General features: G+C 43.5%; 2 protein-coding genes across 4 annotated transcripts in view; both read right to left on the bottom strand.

Moving 5' to 3' along the window:
- The window catches only part of LOC112217169 (protein bicaudal D homolog 1-like), a 37,785-nt gene extending 27,181 nt beyond the window's left edge, over window positions 1–10,604 (bottom strand). Inside the window, exon 1 of one of the 3 annotated variants that reach the window (XM_042300202.1) lies at window positions 9,848–10,604. In XM_042300202.1, the coding sequence (XP_042156136.1) occupies window positions 9,848–10,063 (216 nt within the window). In that variant the 5' untranslated portion in view covers window positions 10,064–10,604. The remainder of the gene's footprint in view (window positions 1–9,847) is intronic. The other 2 variants (XM_042300204.1, XM_042300203.1) reach the window with 2 other exon arrangements.
- Window positions 10,605–16,533: 5,929 nt separating this feature from the next.
- Window positions 16,534–17,284, bottom strand: part of LOC112217255 (paired mesoderm homeobox protein 2A-like) — a 2,530-nt gene continuing 1,779 nt past the window's right edge. The window contains exon 3 of the mRNA XM_024377515.2: window positions 16,534–16,978. Coding sequence (XP_024233283.1) covers window positions 16,691–16,978 — 288 coding nt within the window. The 3' untranslated portion in view covers window positions 16,534–16,690. The remainder of the gene's footprint in view (window positions 16,979–17,284) is intronic.

Raw genomic sequence — 17,284 nt, 5'->3', positions numbered from 1 at the left:
TTGGTCACAAATGGGTCTTCCAAATGGACAATGACCCCAAGCATACATCCAAAGTTGTGGCGAAATGTCTCAAGGACAACAAAGTCAAGGTATTGGAGTGGCCATCACAAAGCCCTGACCTCAATCTTATAGAAAATTTGTGGCCAGAATTGAAAACGCGTGTGCAAGCAAGGAGGCCTACAAACCTGACTCAGTTACACCAGCTCTGTCAGGAGGAATGGGCCAAAATTCACCCAACTTATTGTGGGATGCTTGTGGAAGGCTACCCGAAACATTTGACCCAAGTTAAACAATTTAAAGGCAATGCTACCAAATACTATTTGAGTGTATGTAAACTTCTGACCCACTGGGAATGTGATGAAAGATATTAAAGCTGAAATAAATCATTCTCTACTATTATTCTGAAATTTCACATTCTTTTAATAAAGTGGTGATCCTAACTGACCTAAGACAGGGACTTTTTACTTGACAAACTGAGTTTAAATGCATTTGGCTAAGCTGTATTTAAACTTTCGACTTCAATTGTATGTGTGCCCACGCCTCGCATACACACAGTTATGTACTGTATCCATCTCCTCCCCATCAAACTGCCATACGTCCACAGGTAATCCCGCAACACAGCCCATGAAGAAATGACCTATCTATCATATGAGGTGTTTTTGCAGGTTAACTCTCATCAAACACTGTGCATGAGCCTCAGAATCAAATCAGCACAATATACCTTATCCTTACCGCGTGCCCTGTTTGTATGCCCCTCTCACTGTGTCCCGATTAGCTGAGTTAGAGAGTTCGCTAGCTAAGGGTTAGCAGCACATGGCTCAGCAGCCTTAAACAGATACTAATCAATACAGGGCCCAGGAGGGCTGCAGACGTGGGAGACCCATTGCTCTTTGAAGAAGGAGCCCCACTGCAGTACAACACAGGCCTTTTGAAGTACACCCTCTCTGAAAGATAACCTTGGGTTGGGTGGACAGGACCAGGAACAGAACAGGAGATAGGCAGGGTGGGTAGATTCTGTTCTAATCCAGCTTGCGCACAACACGTTTAACTGATAGTGAGAGAGCGATCTCTCTGTGTCTCTGTTTTGCTTCCTCCCTAGTCTCCACCTCGGTGCATCATGCCCGTGTGTGTGTCGCGTGCGTGTAATATGATGGTGTCCTATCGTGCATGGATGGTATCCTGAGATGTGTCTGGAGGGATGGAAGGAATCTTTCACATCGTCTCCCCCTTCCCTCCAACCACTACATCAACAACCACACTAGGAACACTTACGAGATACTGTTCTCAGCCACCCTCTCAGGAGTCTAAGGGTTAATTATGGGAGAGCCACCGCCTTGTTGAATTATTCAGCCTATCCCTGTGTGCTCTATGTGGGTAATACAGACTGACATCAGGCATCCAGAGGTTTTCCCAGCTGTCTCTTAAGTGCCTGTGAACATGTGACCAAGAGGAAGAATCCATCATTTAGTGTAAACAGTCCACAGATGGCACCCTAAAGGGCTCTGGTCAAAAGTAGTGCACTATGTAGGGAATGGGGTGCCACTTGGAATCAGGCCAAATACAGTAGCTGTTGAAGAAAAGTTAGCCTACCGATAAGGGACTTCATCCACTCTGGGGTTTGAAAGGTCTGTGAGACTTTAGCCATTCAGTCAAAGTAGGCCTCATTTCTTTTTTTGCCCACAGTGAATTGGTCACAATAAACTGAAACACTACACTGACACACTACAGTAAGTGTGCAGAAGAAGTTCTCTTAGCGTTTCAGTATTTTAGATCATTCTGCAGTATGATCAGATGAGGGATAGATTCCCAGCCAACTACACTATACCCTACAGTGGTCAAGACATAATGCATTTGGCTAATGTTCTTTCCTAATAGACCTAAGTCATTCTCCCCGCTCTGAGAGCCAATGATAGACGGTCAGTAGCTATAACGTAACTCACACTAATGCTTTAGCATACACATGCAGGCATGGATCCATTTGCTTCCTGTCAAGGTAAGGTCCAGGTAGCAGTGGCTCTCTGACAATGTTCTAGGATCAGCTTACACATTCTAAAATGAACCACGGGGCCTTAGAACTGACCTGGGATCAGCGTCTAGCGACAACTTGATTATAGACATTATACTCTGTTAAGCTAGAGAAGGACGCATCCCATTGGTTGTTTGTGTATGACATAATGGGAGTTGAGGGTCGGGCGTTTCTGATTTTGCCTGACTGCAGTGCTAATGCACGCCGAATTTATCGTCATTTTTTACAATCAACCGCAAAACCCTTCCCCCTACTTCCCCTTTAACAATCCTTGCTTCCAACGCGTGACCATAAAACCCTTCCCCATTTTAAAACCCCCTTCACAAGGGTCACACATGAATCATTCATCACTCAATGCAAGAATAGAGACAAGCAGAGAGACGATGTAGTCCAACAACCTCATTACACTTTATATTGTTTATATTGTTCAACACTAGGCTATTGGACCATAAGGATGGCGAGACGGATGGATTTAGGAAAATGTTGTTGGTGAGAAATAGTCGACAACACAGCAGTACTGTAGGTGGGCTAGGGCCACAAAGGTGTGTGTGTGTAATATGTATATCAGAGAGGAATATGGGGCAGACTTAGATACAGGGGTGTGTATGTGGCATGATGTAATGTGTGTGTAATGTATAGCTAGCTATAGAGTGAGGGAGGCTTCACAGGCTTAGATAGAGGAATGTATAGCAGAGAGGTGTAGATAGCCTGTTTACTCCACCCAGCTCCTCCCAGACACTGGTGCACTTTACACAGGAAATGGAAAACTATCACTTCAAGCACTCTTAACAGTTACTGATATTCCCTAATCACTTCCACTTCCTCCCTGTTCTACATACAACACAGTACATATACAATGAGCTCCAAAAGTTTCGGGACAGTGACCCATTTGAAGTTATTTTGCCTCTGTACTCCAGCACTTTGGATTTGAAATGATACAAGTGCAGACTGTCAGGTATTGGGACAATGTCACTTAAATGTGCATTAAAGTAGTCAAAAGCTGAGTATTTGGTCCCATATTCCTAGCACACAATGACTATATCAAGCTTGTAACTCTACACATTTGTTGGATGCATTTGCTGTTCGTTTTGGTTCTGTTTCAGATGACTTTGTGCCCAATAGAAATAAAATGGTAAATAATATATTGTGTCATTTTGGAGCCACTTTTATTGTAGAATATGTTTCTAAACACTTCTCCATTAATGTGGATGCTACCATGGTTACGGATAATCCTGAATGAGAAAGTTACAGATGCACAAATATCATACCCCCACAAAAATGCTAACCTCCCCTGTTGTTGTGATGATGGTTAGCATGGTTAGCATGTCTTGGGGGTATGATATTTGTGCATCTGTAACTTTCTGTAACTTTCTCACTATCTCATTATTCACGATTCATTCAGGACTATCTGTAACCATGGTAGCATCCACATTAATGTAGAAGTGTTTAGAAAACTACTATATTCTTATTTACAATAAAAGCGTCTCCAAAATTACACAATACATCATTTACCATTTATTTCTACTGAACACAAAACAATCTGAAACACAAAACACCCTCAAATTAAAGTTGACAGCATTTTAACCTCGTAGTAATTGTATCATTTCAAAGTGCTGGAGTACAGAGCCAAAACAAAAGAATTGTCACTGTCCCAATACTTCTGGAGCTCACTGTACTACATAGTACTATAACCTACTCTTTGAAAACCACTTCCAATTTAAAAAATGAATGCACCAATTCCTAGATGGAGTGAGTGTACGTTACGTTCCTAAAGCAAATCAATAAAATGAGCAGAGCCTAAATATACCTCCCTTCAAAACCAATCTGATGGGCTACTGTGGAGCAGGCTGATTAACATCAAGCTGTCAGTAGATCTTTATTGCAAAGGCTGGTCCTTCTGGGTCCTATCCCGTTGTTAACCAATGGCTATTACATTATACCAGGCCTTCTGAAGAACTCAATTACCTAATGATTATATTATACCAGGAGTCAATTACATTATGTTTTAGAATGAACAGAATGACTTAAGACGTAGCGCAGAAGGCAGACTGTCACTGTAGGTTAATGTCTGAATTAGAAAATGTTGGTTTAAATTCAGGTTTAAATTTGGCTCAGGGAAATATCTAGCATAAACACTTGACAGTGCTTAGAATCACTGACTCCTGCTACCTGTACCCTGAGGAGATCTGGTTAGGTTCCTGAGTTGATCATTAACAATCAGGCTTGTACATTCCCATGAAATGAAACTGACTGTCTAGCACAACACTACCATGATGAAAGCAGAGCATGCTATGATGAATCATTTATGACAAAGTCTCACTTTTTCCCTTTCATCCAGTAAAGCTCAGAGAGGGAACACAGTGGTCACGGTGGACTGTTTCTAGTAAAGCTCACAGAGGGAACACGGTGGTCATGGTGGACTGTTTCCAGTAAAGCTCAGAGAGGGGACACGGTGGACTGTTTCCAGTAAAGCTCAGAGAGGGAACACGGTGGTCACGGTGGACTGTTTCCAGTAAAGCTCAGAGAGGGAACACGGGGGTCATGGTGGACTGTTTCCAGTAAAGCTCAGAGAGGGAACACGGTGGTCATGGTGGACTGTTTCCAGTAAAGCTCAGAGAGGGAACACGGGGTCATGGTGGACTGTTTCCAGTAAAGCTCAGAGAGGGAACACGGTGGTCATGGTGGACTGTTTCCAGTAAAGCTCAGAGAGGGAACACGGTGGTCAGAGAGGGAACACGGTGGACTGTTTCCAGTAAAGCTCAGAGAGGGAACACTGGGGGTCATGGTGGACTGTTTCCAGTAAAGCTCAGAGAGGGAACACGGGGTCATGGTGGACTGTTTCCAGTAAAGCTCAGAGAGGGAACACGGGGTCATGGTGGACTGTTTCCAGTAAAGCTCAGAGAGGGAACACGGGGTCATGGTGGACTGTTTCCAGTAAAGCTCAGAGAGGGAACACGGGGTCATGGTGGACTGTTTCCAGTAAAGCTCAGAGAGGGAACACGGTGGACTGTTTCCAGTAAAGCTCAGAGAGGGAACACGGTGGTCACAGTGGACTGTTTCCAGTAAAAAAAAAAAAGTATTTATTTATTATACCTTTATTTAACTAGGCAAGTCAGTTAAGAACAAATTCTTATTTTCAATGACGGCCTAGGAACGGTGGGTTAACTGCCTGTTCAGGGGCAGAACGACAGATTTGTACCTTGTCAGGTCGGGGATTCGAACTTGCAACCTTTCGGATACTAGTCCAACGCGCTAACCACTAGGGTACCCTGCCGCCCCATGGTGGACTGTTTCCAGTAAACCTCAGAGAGGGTACACGGTGGTCACGGTGGACTGTTTCCAGTAAACCTCAGAGAGGGAACACAGTGGTCATGGTGGACTGTTAAAGCTCAGAGAGGGAACACGGTGGTCATGGTGGACTGTTTCCAGTAAAGCTCAGAGAGGGAACACGGTGGTCATGGTGGACTGTTTCCAGTAAAGCTCAGAGAGGGAACACGGTGGTCATGGTGGACTGTTTCCAGTAAAGCTCAGAGAGGGAACACGGTGGTCATGGTGGACTGTTTCCAGTAAACCTCAGAGAGGGAACACGGTGGTCACGGTGGACTGTTTCCAGTAAAGCTCAGAGAGGGAACATGGTGGTCACGGTGGACTGTTTCCAGTAAAGCTCAGAGAGGGAACATGGTGGTCATGGTGTACTGTTTCCAGCATGCATATCTGTACTTAAAGTAGCTTTCCTTCTGAACTGAACCTGGTCTAAATGAGCAATGAGGAACAGAGTAGTCCAGATCACAACACATCAAGAAAAACCTAAAGAAGTGAATGCCTGATACTTTACCAATTGAGCAGGTACCAAGCCTGCATACTGCCATATGTCTCAAGTATAACTCTGCACCCCAAAGCCAACTGTCAGCCCCAGTAAACCAATCAAAGCTCAGCTTCAGGTTAAGACGTGACAGTTTATTCAGTTACTTCAGGTCTCAGGGAAGATGATGAGGCAATTCTAGCTACAATGACCTTTTCCCTGCAACACCAACTGGACCAGACCACTGTGTGGAAGACTACTATCCACAGGACTAGTAAAAGTAGGAAATCAACCTTTTCTCAAAGTGGTAAAGAAAACCAATTATTACAACAACGTGAGATAACTGTCAACAAATAGTCCAATCTAGATAGATCATTCTGCGACCAGTATAGCCCTTTCCCCAGTAGCAGCAGCAGTGGTATGCCTGAGAAACATAGTGATCGATGGGAGTTAATTGAGATTAAATTAGGTATTGAGCTGACTGATGGAAGCCTAGACCAGATGAAGACTTTCTCTAAAGATGAGTGGCCATGGCCAAGGGAGAGAGGAGGAGAGGAGAGGGGGTGGAGAATAGGAGAAGGGGGACAGAGAGCAATAGAGAGAGACCTGGGGCTGGTGTAGCAAATGGGGATGTGTGAACTTTACTCCTCAGCCTGAAGTGTCCCCACTCGAGCCGGTGAATAGATAGCTTTTCAGCAAGCAGTGTGATGTCCTTCACAGTATCACAGAAAACAGAACGAGGAGGGGGGAGAGGTGGAGATAGAGAGAGTGGATGATGGGGTACTGCAGAAAATGCTGAGCTGATTGACATCTAAATACACATGGTTTAAACTGCATATGACAGATGCAGAGTGGACAGGACAAGTCACAGGTATGCCTTCATTATTGGCTGCCTACACCATGTCCAAAACAATCTAATAGCGCTTCAGAATGTATGCCAAGTTCACACACACTCACACACGCACACGCACACACACACTGACCTTCAGTTACTGTAAATGCATTGTCAGCTGCCTACAGACACACCCGTCTGTACTATAGCTAACAAACCAGTGAATGAATACTGCCATAACCAACGACAGAAAGAAAACGGCAAAGAAAACACTGTTTGTTGCAGATCGACAGAGTATTTGTAAAAAATGTGTTACACCTTGGCACAGAGTATCTAATTAGCAAGAATTGATTATTGAAATGAACAGGAATAAATTACCAATCATGGTGTCACGTCCTGACCTTAGTGCCTTTTTTATGTCTCTGTTTTAGTTTGGTCAGGGCGTGAGTTGGGGTGGGCATTCTATGTTTTATATTTCTGGTTTTGGCCTGGTATGGTTCCCAATCAGAGGCAGCTGTCATTCGTTGTCTCTGATTGAGAACCATACTTAGGCAGCCTGTTTTCCCACTATGGGTTGTGGGTAGTTGTTTTCCATACAGAACTGTTTCGGCTTTCATTTATTTCTCTTGTATTCTGTGTTCGGTTTATTAAATATATTATGGACACTTACCTTGTCAGAGGAAGAAGAAAATCGTTACACATGGTAGTGAAGAACAGACTTGGGTTGAAAAACTATTTAAAATAGCTCAATTACTTTTACATACATTGGAAAGTAAGTATTCAAATTATATAGTTTTATTTGAAAAGATGAATCATTTTTATGTATTTGGAAATACACTCGGAAAGTATTTGAAAAATTCTAATACACTGACTCAAATACACTCCCATGCATTCACCCAGGTATTTGAAAATAATATTTGAAATAAGTATTTGGTTGACTATTTGGTTTATACAAATAACCATTAAAATAATTTAAAAGTATTTGTTCTGGCTGTGGATTTTAAAATGCTTACATTTGAAAATACTCAAATACTCCAATTTTTTAAACAACTTTTACGCCAGATACTCAAATACACATTTATTTGAACCGAGGTCTGATGAAGAAATAAGTATTATTATTATATGTAGTGTAAAGGTGAAAAGGCTTGCTTTGATTAGACCAGTAATATAGAATTATGGTTAAATCAAGTTCTGTCAGGCTTCATGATGCCCTTGATTTGCTTTGTAATCTTGTTTTGTTTTTATATCAAACTCTAGTGAATTTGAAAATACTGACTGATTTATTGTGAAGCACGTGCTCACTGGGAACAATCAGAGAAAAAGATGTGGGGAAGAAGAGACACAGACACCAATTCTGAACAGAGAACAAAGGATATGGAGAGGAGCGAGAGAGAGGAGAGAATAGGAGAACAGAGGACAGAGAGAAGAGTGAGTGAGAGAGAGAGAGAGAGAGAGAGAGAGAGAGAGGGAGAATAGGAGAATAGGAGAACAGAGAGAAGAGTGGGAGAGAGAGAGGAAGAGAGGATAGGAGAGAGGATAGGAGAACAGAGAAGAGTGGGAGAGAGGGAGAATAGGAGAACAGAGAGAAGAGTGGGAGAGAGGGAGAATAGGAGAACAGAGAGAAGAGTGGGAGAGAGAGAGGAAGAGGAAAGGAAGAGAGGATAGGAGAGAGGATAGGAGAACAGAGAGAAGAGTGGGAGAGAGGGAGAGAGGATAGGAGAACAGAGAAGAGTGGGAGAGAGGGAGGAAGAGAGGATAGGAGAGAGGATAGGAGAACAGAGAGAAGAGTGGGAGAGAGAGAGGGAGAATAGGAGAATAGGAGGAGAACAGAGAGAAGAGTGGGAGAGAGAGAGGAAGAGAAAAGGAAGAGAGGATAGGAGAGAGAATAGGAGAACAGAGAGAAGAGTGGGAGAGAGAGAGGAAGAGGATAGGAGAGAGGATAGGAGAACAGAGAAGAGTGGGAGAGAGAGGGAAGAAAAGGAAGAGAGGATAGGAGAACATAGGAGAACAGAGAGAAGAGGGAGAGAGAGAGGAAGAGGAAAGGAAGAGAGGATAGGAGAGGATAGGAGAACAGAGAAAGAGTGGGAGAGAGGGAGAATAGGAGAACAGAGAGAAGAGTGGGAGAGAGAGAGGATAGGAGAGAGGATAGGAGAACAGAGTAGAGTGGGAGAATAGGAGAATAGGAGAACAGAGAGAAGAGTGGGAGAGAGAGAGGAAGAGAGGATAGGAGAGAGGATAGGAGAACAGAGAAGAGTGGGAGAGAGGGAGAATAGGAGAACAGAGAGAAGAGTGGGAGAGAGAGGGGAAGAGAAAAGGAAGAGAGGATAGGAGAACAGAGAGAAGAGTGGGAGAGAGGGAGAATAGGAGAATAGGAGAACAGAGAGAAGAGTGGGAGAGAGAGGGGAAGAGAAAAGGAAGAGAGGATAGGAGAGAGCACTGTCCGACTCTGATTTTAGAGGTGTGAATCTTAGAGCAGGACATGACTAACCCAAATGTGGGTATGCCACATAGTGAGTCTGCCAGCCAGATAGTACCACTATAATACACCATTCCCTAAGTACTGTGTAGCTTACACAATGTTTCACATATCTACTTTTTGAATAGACGGTTAACACTTCCCCCCATAGGTGTTCAAGTGTATTGCAGAATTCAGTATCTCTTTAAAAATCTGTTTAAAGAGGCATGCAAAAGCTGTTTGACACATAATTAACAACACCCATCCAGGCACGCAAAGTAGCCTACCACAACAAACATATGATATTCCATTGCACCAAAATGCGCATCAGTAGCACACCTTGGAAAGTCCATACCTGCGTGTCAGACTTGCGCATAGCATCAAGTTACTACGCTACTCCCTGCTCGGACAACAAAGCCCTCTCCGCCCCCCTCCCAGTTCTCTGCTGAGGCCTGTGTATCTCTGACAGACTCAGATCCGCTGTGGGGTGTCTGACTGGTGCCAACTTCTGTGGATGAGGCGGGGGGCCCTGCCCAAATCTCGCTGACATCACTCATCCCTTGGAAGGGATGTAGTCTACCCGCTTTGGGCCGAATGAAGTTGGATTGAGGCTAACTAATTAATGCATGTTTACGAATACATTTCCAGGAAGCACTGAACTTATATCACATGGGCCAATGTTTATGGTTAACTTCGGGTGTTATTTAATAGCGTGTTTTAAGTGGTTGATACCTCTTGTAGCTGCTCCAGCTCCTGTCTGAGCGCCTCTTGCTCGGCCTCTAGATCCGAATATTGCTGCTTCAGGGTCTGGTTCTCCTCCAGAACCACCAGACCGCACTCCGCAGCCCGGATCTTCTCCCGGTTCGCCTCCGCTAACTCACGGGTCAAACGCTCCACCTCTGCCCGGCACTGCTCCACCGTGTCCCCGCATCCTCCTCCAGCAGCCATCGCCCTCCCTCTCCTCTCCTCTCCTCCTCGCCCCTGCGTCAGATGGGCAGAGAAGCGGAGGAAGAAAACAGATGTAGCCTACCGGACAGCAATCTCCTCACCTCCTTCGTTGGAAGGAATCAACCGAGGAGTTTAAAAACGCATGAAAAGGGCGTTAACATCCCCGGAGCGAAATGATTGTGAAAGAGAGATGAATCCCTCCATAGCTGATGTGTTGAATTGAACGGTTTCCCCTTTAGGCGTAGGGTCCAGCATCATCCCTTTCCCTCTTCTTTTTTTGCTTATTCATCGGGATGCGGACGCCATCTCTCTATTGCCATGAAGCAGCGGCAAGGTACACACAACTCTCGCCCATCCTTCTGCTGCCTGTGGCTGTGACGTCGACCGTTCACCCGCACATCTCTCCCTCTGCGGTACGGTATGAATACTGCCCGTCACGCTGGGTTGGCCCACAGACAAGGAGGACCATGTTTATGTTGACGATGGCATCTGTTGCTTTTACAACCTTTCTTCACCGTTGCTGATCACGGATTATTAATAAACTAATGTGGCTAGAAAGCGATAGGCCTAATCATTTGTTTTATACCACACCCCTACATCAGGGGTTCCAATCATTTTCACGCAATGATCCCTGATATATCTGATCCCTATATATACAGTTGAATTCGAAAGTTTACATACACTTAGGTTGGAGTCATTAAAACTCGTTTCTCAACCATTTCACAAATTTCTTGTTAACAAACTATATTTTTGCCAAGTCGGTTAGGACATTTACTCTGTGCATGACACAAGTCATTTTTCCAACAATTGTTTACAGACAGATTATTTCACTTATAATTCACTGTATCACAATTCCAGTGGGTCAGAAGTTTACATACACTAAATTGACTGTGCCTTTAAACAGCTTGTCATGGCTTTAGAAGCTTCTGATAGGCTAATTGAGATAATTTGAGTCAATTGGAGGTGTACATGTGGAGGCCTTCCTTCAAACACAGTGCCTCTTTGCTTGACATCATGGGAAAATGAAAATAAATCAGCCAAGACCTCAGAAAGAAAATTGTAGACCTCCACAAGTCTGGTTCATCCTTGGGAGCAATTTCCAAACTCCTGAAGGTACCACGTTCATCTGTACAAACAATAGTACGCAAGTATAAACACCATGGGACCGATCAGCCGTAATCCCCCATAGGATGGAGATGCGTTCTGTCTCCTTTCTATGCTTCCCTTCTTGCCTCCTTCAATCTCAGAACAACAGCAAAGGACCTTGTGAAGATGCTGGAGGAAACAGGTACAAAACGAGTCCTATATTAACATAGCCTGAAAGGCCGCTCAGCAAGGAAGAAGCCACTGCTCTAAAACCGCCATATAAAAGCCAGACTACGGTTTGCAACTGCAAATGGGGACAAAGATCATACTTTGTGGAGAAATGTCCTCTGGTCTGATGAAACACAAATAGAACTGTTTGGCCATAATGACCATTGTTATGTTTGGAGGAAAAGGGGGAGGCTTGCAAGCCGAAGAACACCATCCCAACCGTGAAGCACGGGGGTGGCAGCATCATGTTGTGGGGGAGGGACTGGTGCACTTCACAAAATAGATGGCATCATGAGGATGGAAAATACTGTGGATATATTGAAGCAACATCTCAAGACATCAGTCAGGAAGTTAAAGCTTGGTCGCAAATGGGTCTTCAAAATGGACAATGACCACAAGCATACTTCCAAAGTTGTGGCAAAATGGCTTAAGGACAACAAAGTCAAGCTATTGGAGTGGCCATCACAAAGCCCTGACCTCAATCCCATAGAACATTTGTGGGCAGAACTGAAAAAGCGTGTGCAAGCAAAGAGGCCTACAAACCTGACTCAGTTACACCAGCTCTGTCTGGAGGAATGGGCCAAAATTTACCCAACTTATTGTGGGAAGCGTGTGGAAGGCTACCCAAAACTTTTGACCCATGTTAATCAATTTAAAGGCAATGCTACCAAATGCTGATTGAGTGTATGTAAACTTCTGACCCACTGGGAATGTGATGAAAGAAATAAAAGCTGAAATAAATAATTCTCTCTACTATTATTCTGACATTTCACATTCTTAAAATAAAGTGGTGATCCTAACTGACCTAAAACAGGGAATTTTTACTTGGATGAAATGTCAGGAATTGTGAAATACTGAGTTTAAATGTATTTGGCTAAGGTGTATGTAAACTTCCAACTTCAACTGTAGTCCCTATACGGTGTCTTCGGAAAGTATTCAGACCCCATTACTTTTTCCTAATTTTGCTACGTTACAGCCTTAAACTAAAATTGATTAAATAAAACAATTAATCAGCAATCTACACACAATATCCCATAATAAACAAAGTGAAAACAGGTTTTAAGACATTCTTGCAAATAATATATATATATATATATATATATATATATATATATAAAGTATTCAGACCCTTTGCTATGAGACTCGAAATTGAGCACAGGTGCATCCTGTTTCCATTGATTATCCTTGAGATGTTTCTACAACTTGATTGGAGTCCACCTGTGGTAAATTGAATAGATTGGACATGATTTGGAAAGGCACACACTTGTCTATATAAGGTCCCACTGTTAACAGTGCATCACAAAGCAAAAACCAAGGCATGAGGTCAAAGGAATTGTCTGTAGAGCTCCAAGACAGGATTCTGTCGAGGCACAGCTCTGGGCAAGTGTACTTCTGCAGCATTGAAGGTTCCCAAGAACACAGTGGCCTCCATCATTTTTAAATGGAAGTAGTTTGGAACCACCAAGACTCTTCTTAGAGCTGACCGCCCAGCCAAACTGAGAAATCGGGGGAGAAGGGCCTTGGTCAGTGAGGTTACCAAGAACCCGATGGTCCCTGACAGAGCTCTAGAGTTCCTCTGTGGAGATGAGAGAGAACATTCCAGAAGGACAACCATCGCTGCAGCACTCTACCAATCAGGCCTTTATGGTAGAGTGGCCAGACGGACGCCACTCCTCAGTAAAAGGCACATGACTGCGTGCTTGGAGTTTGCCAAATGTCACCTAACGACTCACAGACCATGAGAAACATGAACTCTGGTCTGATGAAACCAAGATTGAACTCTTTGGCGTGAATGCCAAGCATCACGTCTGGAGGAAACCTGGCACCATTCTTACGGTGAAGCATGGTAGTGAAAGCATCATGGTGTGGGGATGTTTTTTAGCGACAGGGACTGGGAGACTAGTCAGGATCAAGGGAAAGAAGAACAGAGCAAAGTACAGAGAGATCCTTGATGAAAGCCTGCTGCAGAGCGCTCACGACCTCAGATTGGGTTGAAGATTCACCTTCCAACAGGACAATGACCCTAAGCACACAGCCAAGACAACGCAGGAGTGGCTTCGGGACAAGTCTTTGAATGTCCTTGAGTGGCCCAACCAGAGCCTGGACTTGAACCCGATCGAACATCTCTGGAAAGACCTGAAAATAGCTGTGCAGCAACGCTCCCCATCCAACCTGATAGAACTTTAGAGGATCTGCAGAGAATAATTTGAGGATCTCCCCAAATACAGGTGTGCCAAGCTTGTAGAGTCATACCCAAGAAGACTCCAGGCTGTAGTAATCGCTGCCAAAGGTCCTTCAACAAAGTACAGAATAAAGGGTCTGAAATCTTATGTAAATGTAACATAATTTTTTTATGATTTAAAAAAATGTCTTGACCTCTTTTTGCTTTGTCATTATGGAGTATTGTGTGTAGATTGAGGGGGAAAAAACAATTGAATTAAAAAGTCAAGGGTTCTGAATTCTTTCCGAAGGCACTGTATATGGTCCCTATTGGGACCTCTGTTGTATTTTAGCCTAGATCCTGACGTGTCAACTGCAATGACCCTATGATGTTTATTATTATGCTCCAGATAGGCCGCTAATACAAATCATAGTGAGAAAGATGACAGGAAACAATTTCATGTTCGAGCCAGGAGAGGGCGCAAAAGTAGACCTAACATCTCAACAGTAGCCTATTCTTAGTCCTACAGTGCCATCACCTGTTCAAACCAGGAACACAGAAATAAGATGTCAGAGCTGTGATACCCTTATTGAACCACAAGAGGACATACATGCCAAGCTCATCAAAATATCTGAAACAAAGTCCAATTTATTTTCAAATATGAGTTAGAATTATCCATCGTTCTAATGTTGATCAGCTTTCGGTCGCCTACTTTAGTCCATTAGATACTTTTATTTCCTGATATACTTTTGAAATTAAGTGATATAGCAACAAGCACATCTTATTTAAAACATAAATCAATATACATTTATACAGCGTACCACTCACTGGTCACGCCATAATAAACCAGTTATACAGAACTGTGAAATGAAATGTTCCTCTATTTGAAATGCTTGACTTTGATCTTTGGATGTTGGTTAAAGCTCAGTACTTCAGGCATTTTGGAAACACAGCAAACAAATTCTTGGAAAATTCAATAACACCCCCAAAAATCTGCCAGCCTTTGGCCAAACTGGTGTGTGTGTGTTCTAATCTCAGCCTGTGGACGGGGACACATATTAGCTCATCTGTTAAGGCTGTTATAATACAGGGTTCACCCAAATTCTAATCGCATGAAAACACAGATAAGATGGGGTGAAAAGTTCAGCAGAGGGAAGAAGTGTTGTTGAGTCAAGGCAAGAGCGCCATCGTAAATAGATCACAGCTACAAGGATGGAACAAACCACCTCACTGAAATATTCTGATCGGGGTTCCTCAACTCCAGTCCATGTTTACTCCAGCCCATTCATTGACTCTGACACACCCGATTCAATCACTCAACTAATCATCAAGCCATTGACCAGTTGTTTCCCTTGGACTGGAGTTGAGAAACATTTAGTTGATCATGTGTTCAGATGGGATTGTAACGATTGTCGTTGGTGGAAGGAGAGGAGGACCAAAGTGCAGCGTGGTACGTGTCCATAATACTTTTAATCCAGAATGAATACACGAACAAAAACAACAAAACCATAACCGAACAGTTCTGACAGGTGCAACAAACACTAACCAGAAACTAATCACCCACAACTCAAAACGGGAAAACAGGCTACCTAAGTATGGCTCTCAGAGACAACGGTAGACAGCTGCCTCTGATTGAGAACCATACCAGGCCAAACACATAGAAAAAGAAAACCTAGACCTACAACGTAGAATACCCACCCACGTCACACCCTGACCAAACTAAAAATAGAAACCTACAAAGCAATCTACGGTCAGGGCGTGACAGGGATGACATTTCCAGAACTTTGCAGTTAAAAACATAATTCTCAGAGATTTCATTTAAGAGATCTATTGAGAGCTATCGATCTACTATATTTCTATCTGCAACACTGAAACATTTAACCATCTTACACATTTGTGATGACTCTACACCTGGTTGTGTGTCTGTCTCAGATGACTGTACACCTGCCCTACCCTCAGATTCACCCCAGGTGAATTAAGATAAGGTAGTACCATTAATGTACCATATATTTAAAGTACAATAAAACAATTGAATAATAATCTGAAATCTCAACATACTATCCCTTTTATAGGCCCTGTATCATCTGAAATAACCCTCTTTCTATCTTCATTTCTCAAACCCTGGCACTGTATGTGTGGGCTACATGTAATTTATTGAGTTTCTATTATAAATACATAATGATAATATATAATGGTTTCCTTGGCAATCATCACCCATAAATATTCATTGTTTAAAGACTCGAGAACATTGTCCTGTTAATCATAATCACATGAACTACTTTAACCTTTGAGAGGACTTCTCAGATTCAAGGAACTATATGGTTGACTCTACACACACCGCCTGGCCTGCCCTCTGGAAGTGACGTAAGACTGATGATAACTGAGTCAGAGTGTTTTTCAGAATCTCAGAGAACCCAGGATCAGTCTGGGACATTGTCTCCAACTCTCCCACACTGGTCCTGGAGAGCTACTGGGTGTTTCATTCCAGCCCTACAATAACACACCTGATTCAGCTATTCATGCTCAGACTGAAGACCTTTATTTACGGTACTTTGTATGAAATTAATGAAAATAGCAGACTTCTGTATGAGTAGAATTGTTTTACATACAGAAAACACATATGTACAGGGACAGACAGAAAACACATATGTACAGGGACAGACAGAAAACACATATGTACAGGGACAGACAGAAAACACATATGTACAGGGACAGACAGAAAACACATATGTACAGGGACAGACAGAAAACACATATGTACAGGGACAGACAGAAAACACATATGTACAGGGACAGACAGAAAACACATATGTACAGGGACAGAAAAGAAAACACACATATGTACAGGGACAGACAGAAAACACATATGTACAGGGACAGACAGAAAACACATATGTACAGGGACAGACAGAAAACACATATGTACAGGGACAGACAGAAAACACATATGTACAGGGACAGACAGAAAACACATATGTACAGGGACAGACAGAAAACACATATGTACAGGGACAGACAGAAAACACATATGTACAGGGACAGACAGAAAACACATATGTACAGGGACAGACATACTTGACATACAAGACATCCAGTGTGTGCGTCTGTCAGCTGAGTGTGTGTCCAGGTATGGTGTGTGTCATTGGTGTCAACTAGGACTGGGCTGGGAGGGGAAGCAGGTAGGGCTCAGAGTAGGGTACCAGGGCTGGGTGGAGCTTGGGCAGGAAGTGCTGGTAAACACCAATGGGATGGTAGTGTGGCCTGGAGAGGAAGAGCCTGTGCCGTAGTGGGTGTGGCCTGGTTTGGAGGGATCCAATCAGCGGAGGAAGCGGCACCACCCTCTCAGACTGTTGGTCGGTGTCTGAGAGTTCGTCCAATCCCCTGCTCTCTCCCAGAGCTCCAGTCTTCCTCCACTTGGCCCGGCGGTTCTGGAACCATATCTGGGTCAGGATGAAAACACACAGCAGATATGTTAGAGGACCATCAGGAAACCAACCATGCACACACATGTAACAGGGTTATATTGGTGATTCCCCTTGCCACTTTATTGTTAAGCCAATGGGTTTTTGGTTTGAGTTTGTCTTGCCTTCACCTACTCAACATGGCATCTTATTGGCTGGTTTGCGTAGCTTGCTTACGAGAGGGGATGTTCCAGTTAGAATCGTCCCAGTGAACAAGCACCAAACCAGCGGTAAGTTGTTGGTTGCAAAGCACTGTACATCAAAAGTGATTTTTATACTCTCAAG

This window comes from Oncorhynchus tshawytscha, linkage group LG17 (assembly GCF_018296145.1).
Source record: "Oncorhynchus tshawytscha isolate Ot180627B linkage group LG17, Otsh_v2.0, whole genome shotgun sequence".
NCBI lineage: Eukaryota > Metazoa > Chordata > Actinopteri > Salmoniformes > Salmonidae > Oncorhynchus > Oncorhynchus tshawytscha.
Note: the sequence above shows the minus strand (reverse complement) of the source record. Positions and strands in the feature narration are given on the sequence as shown.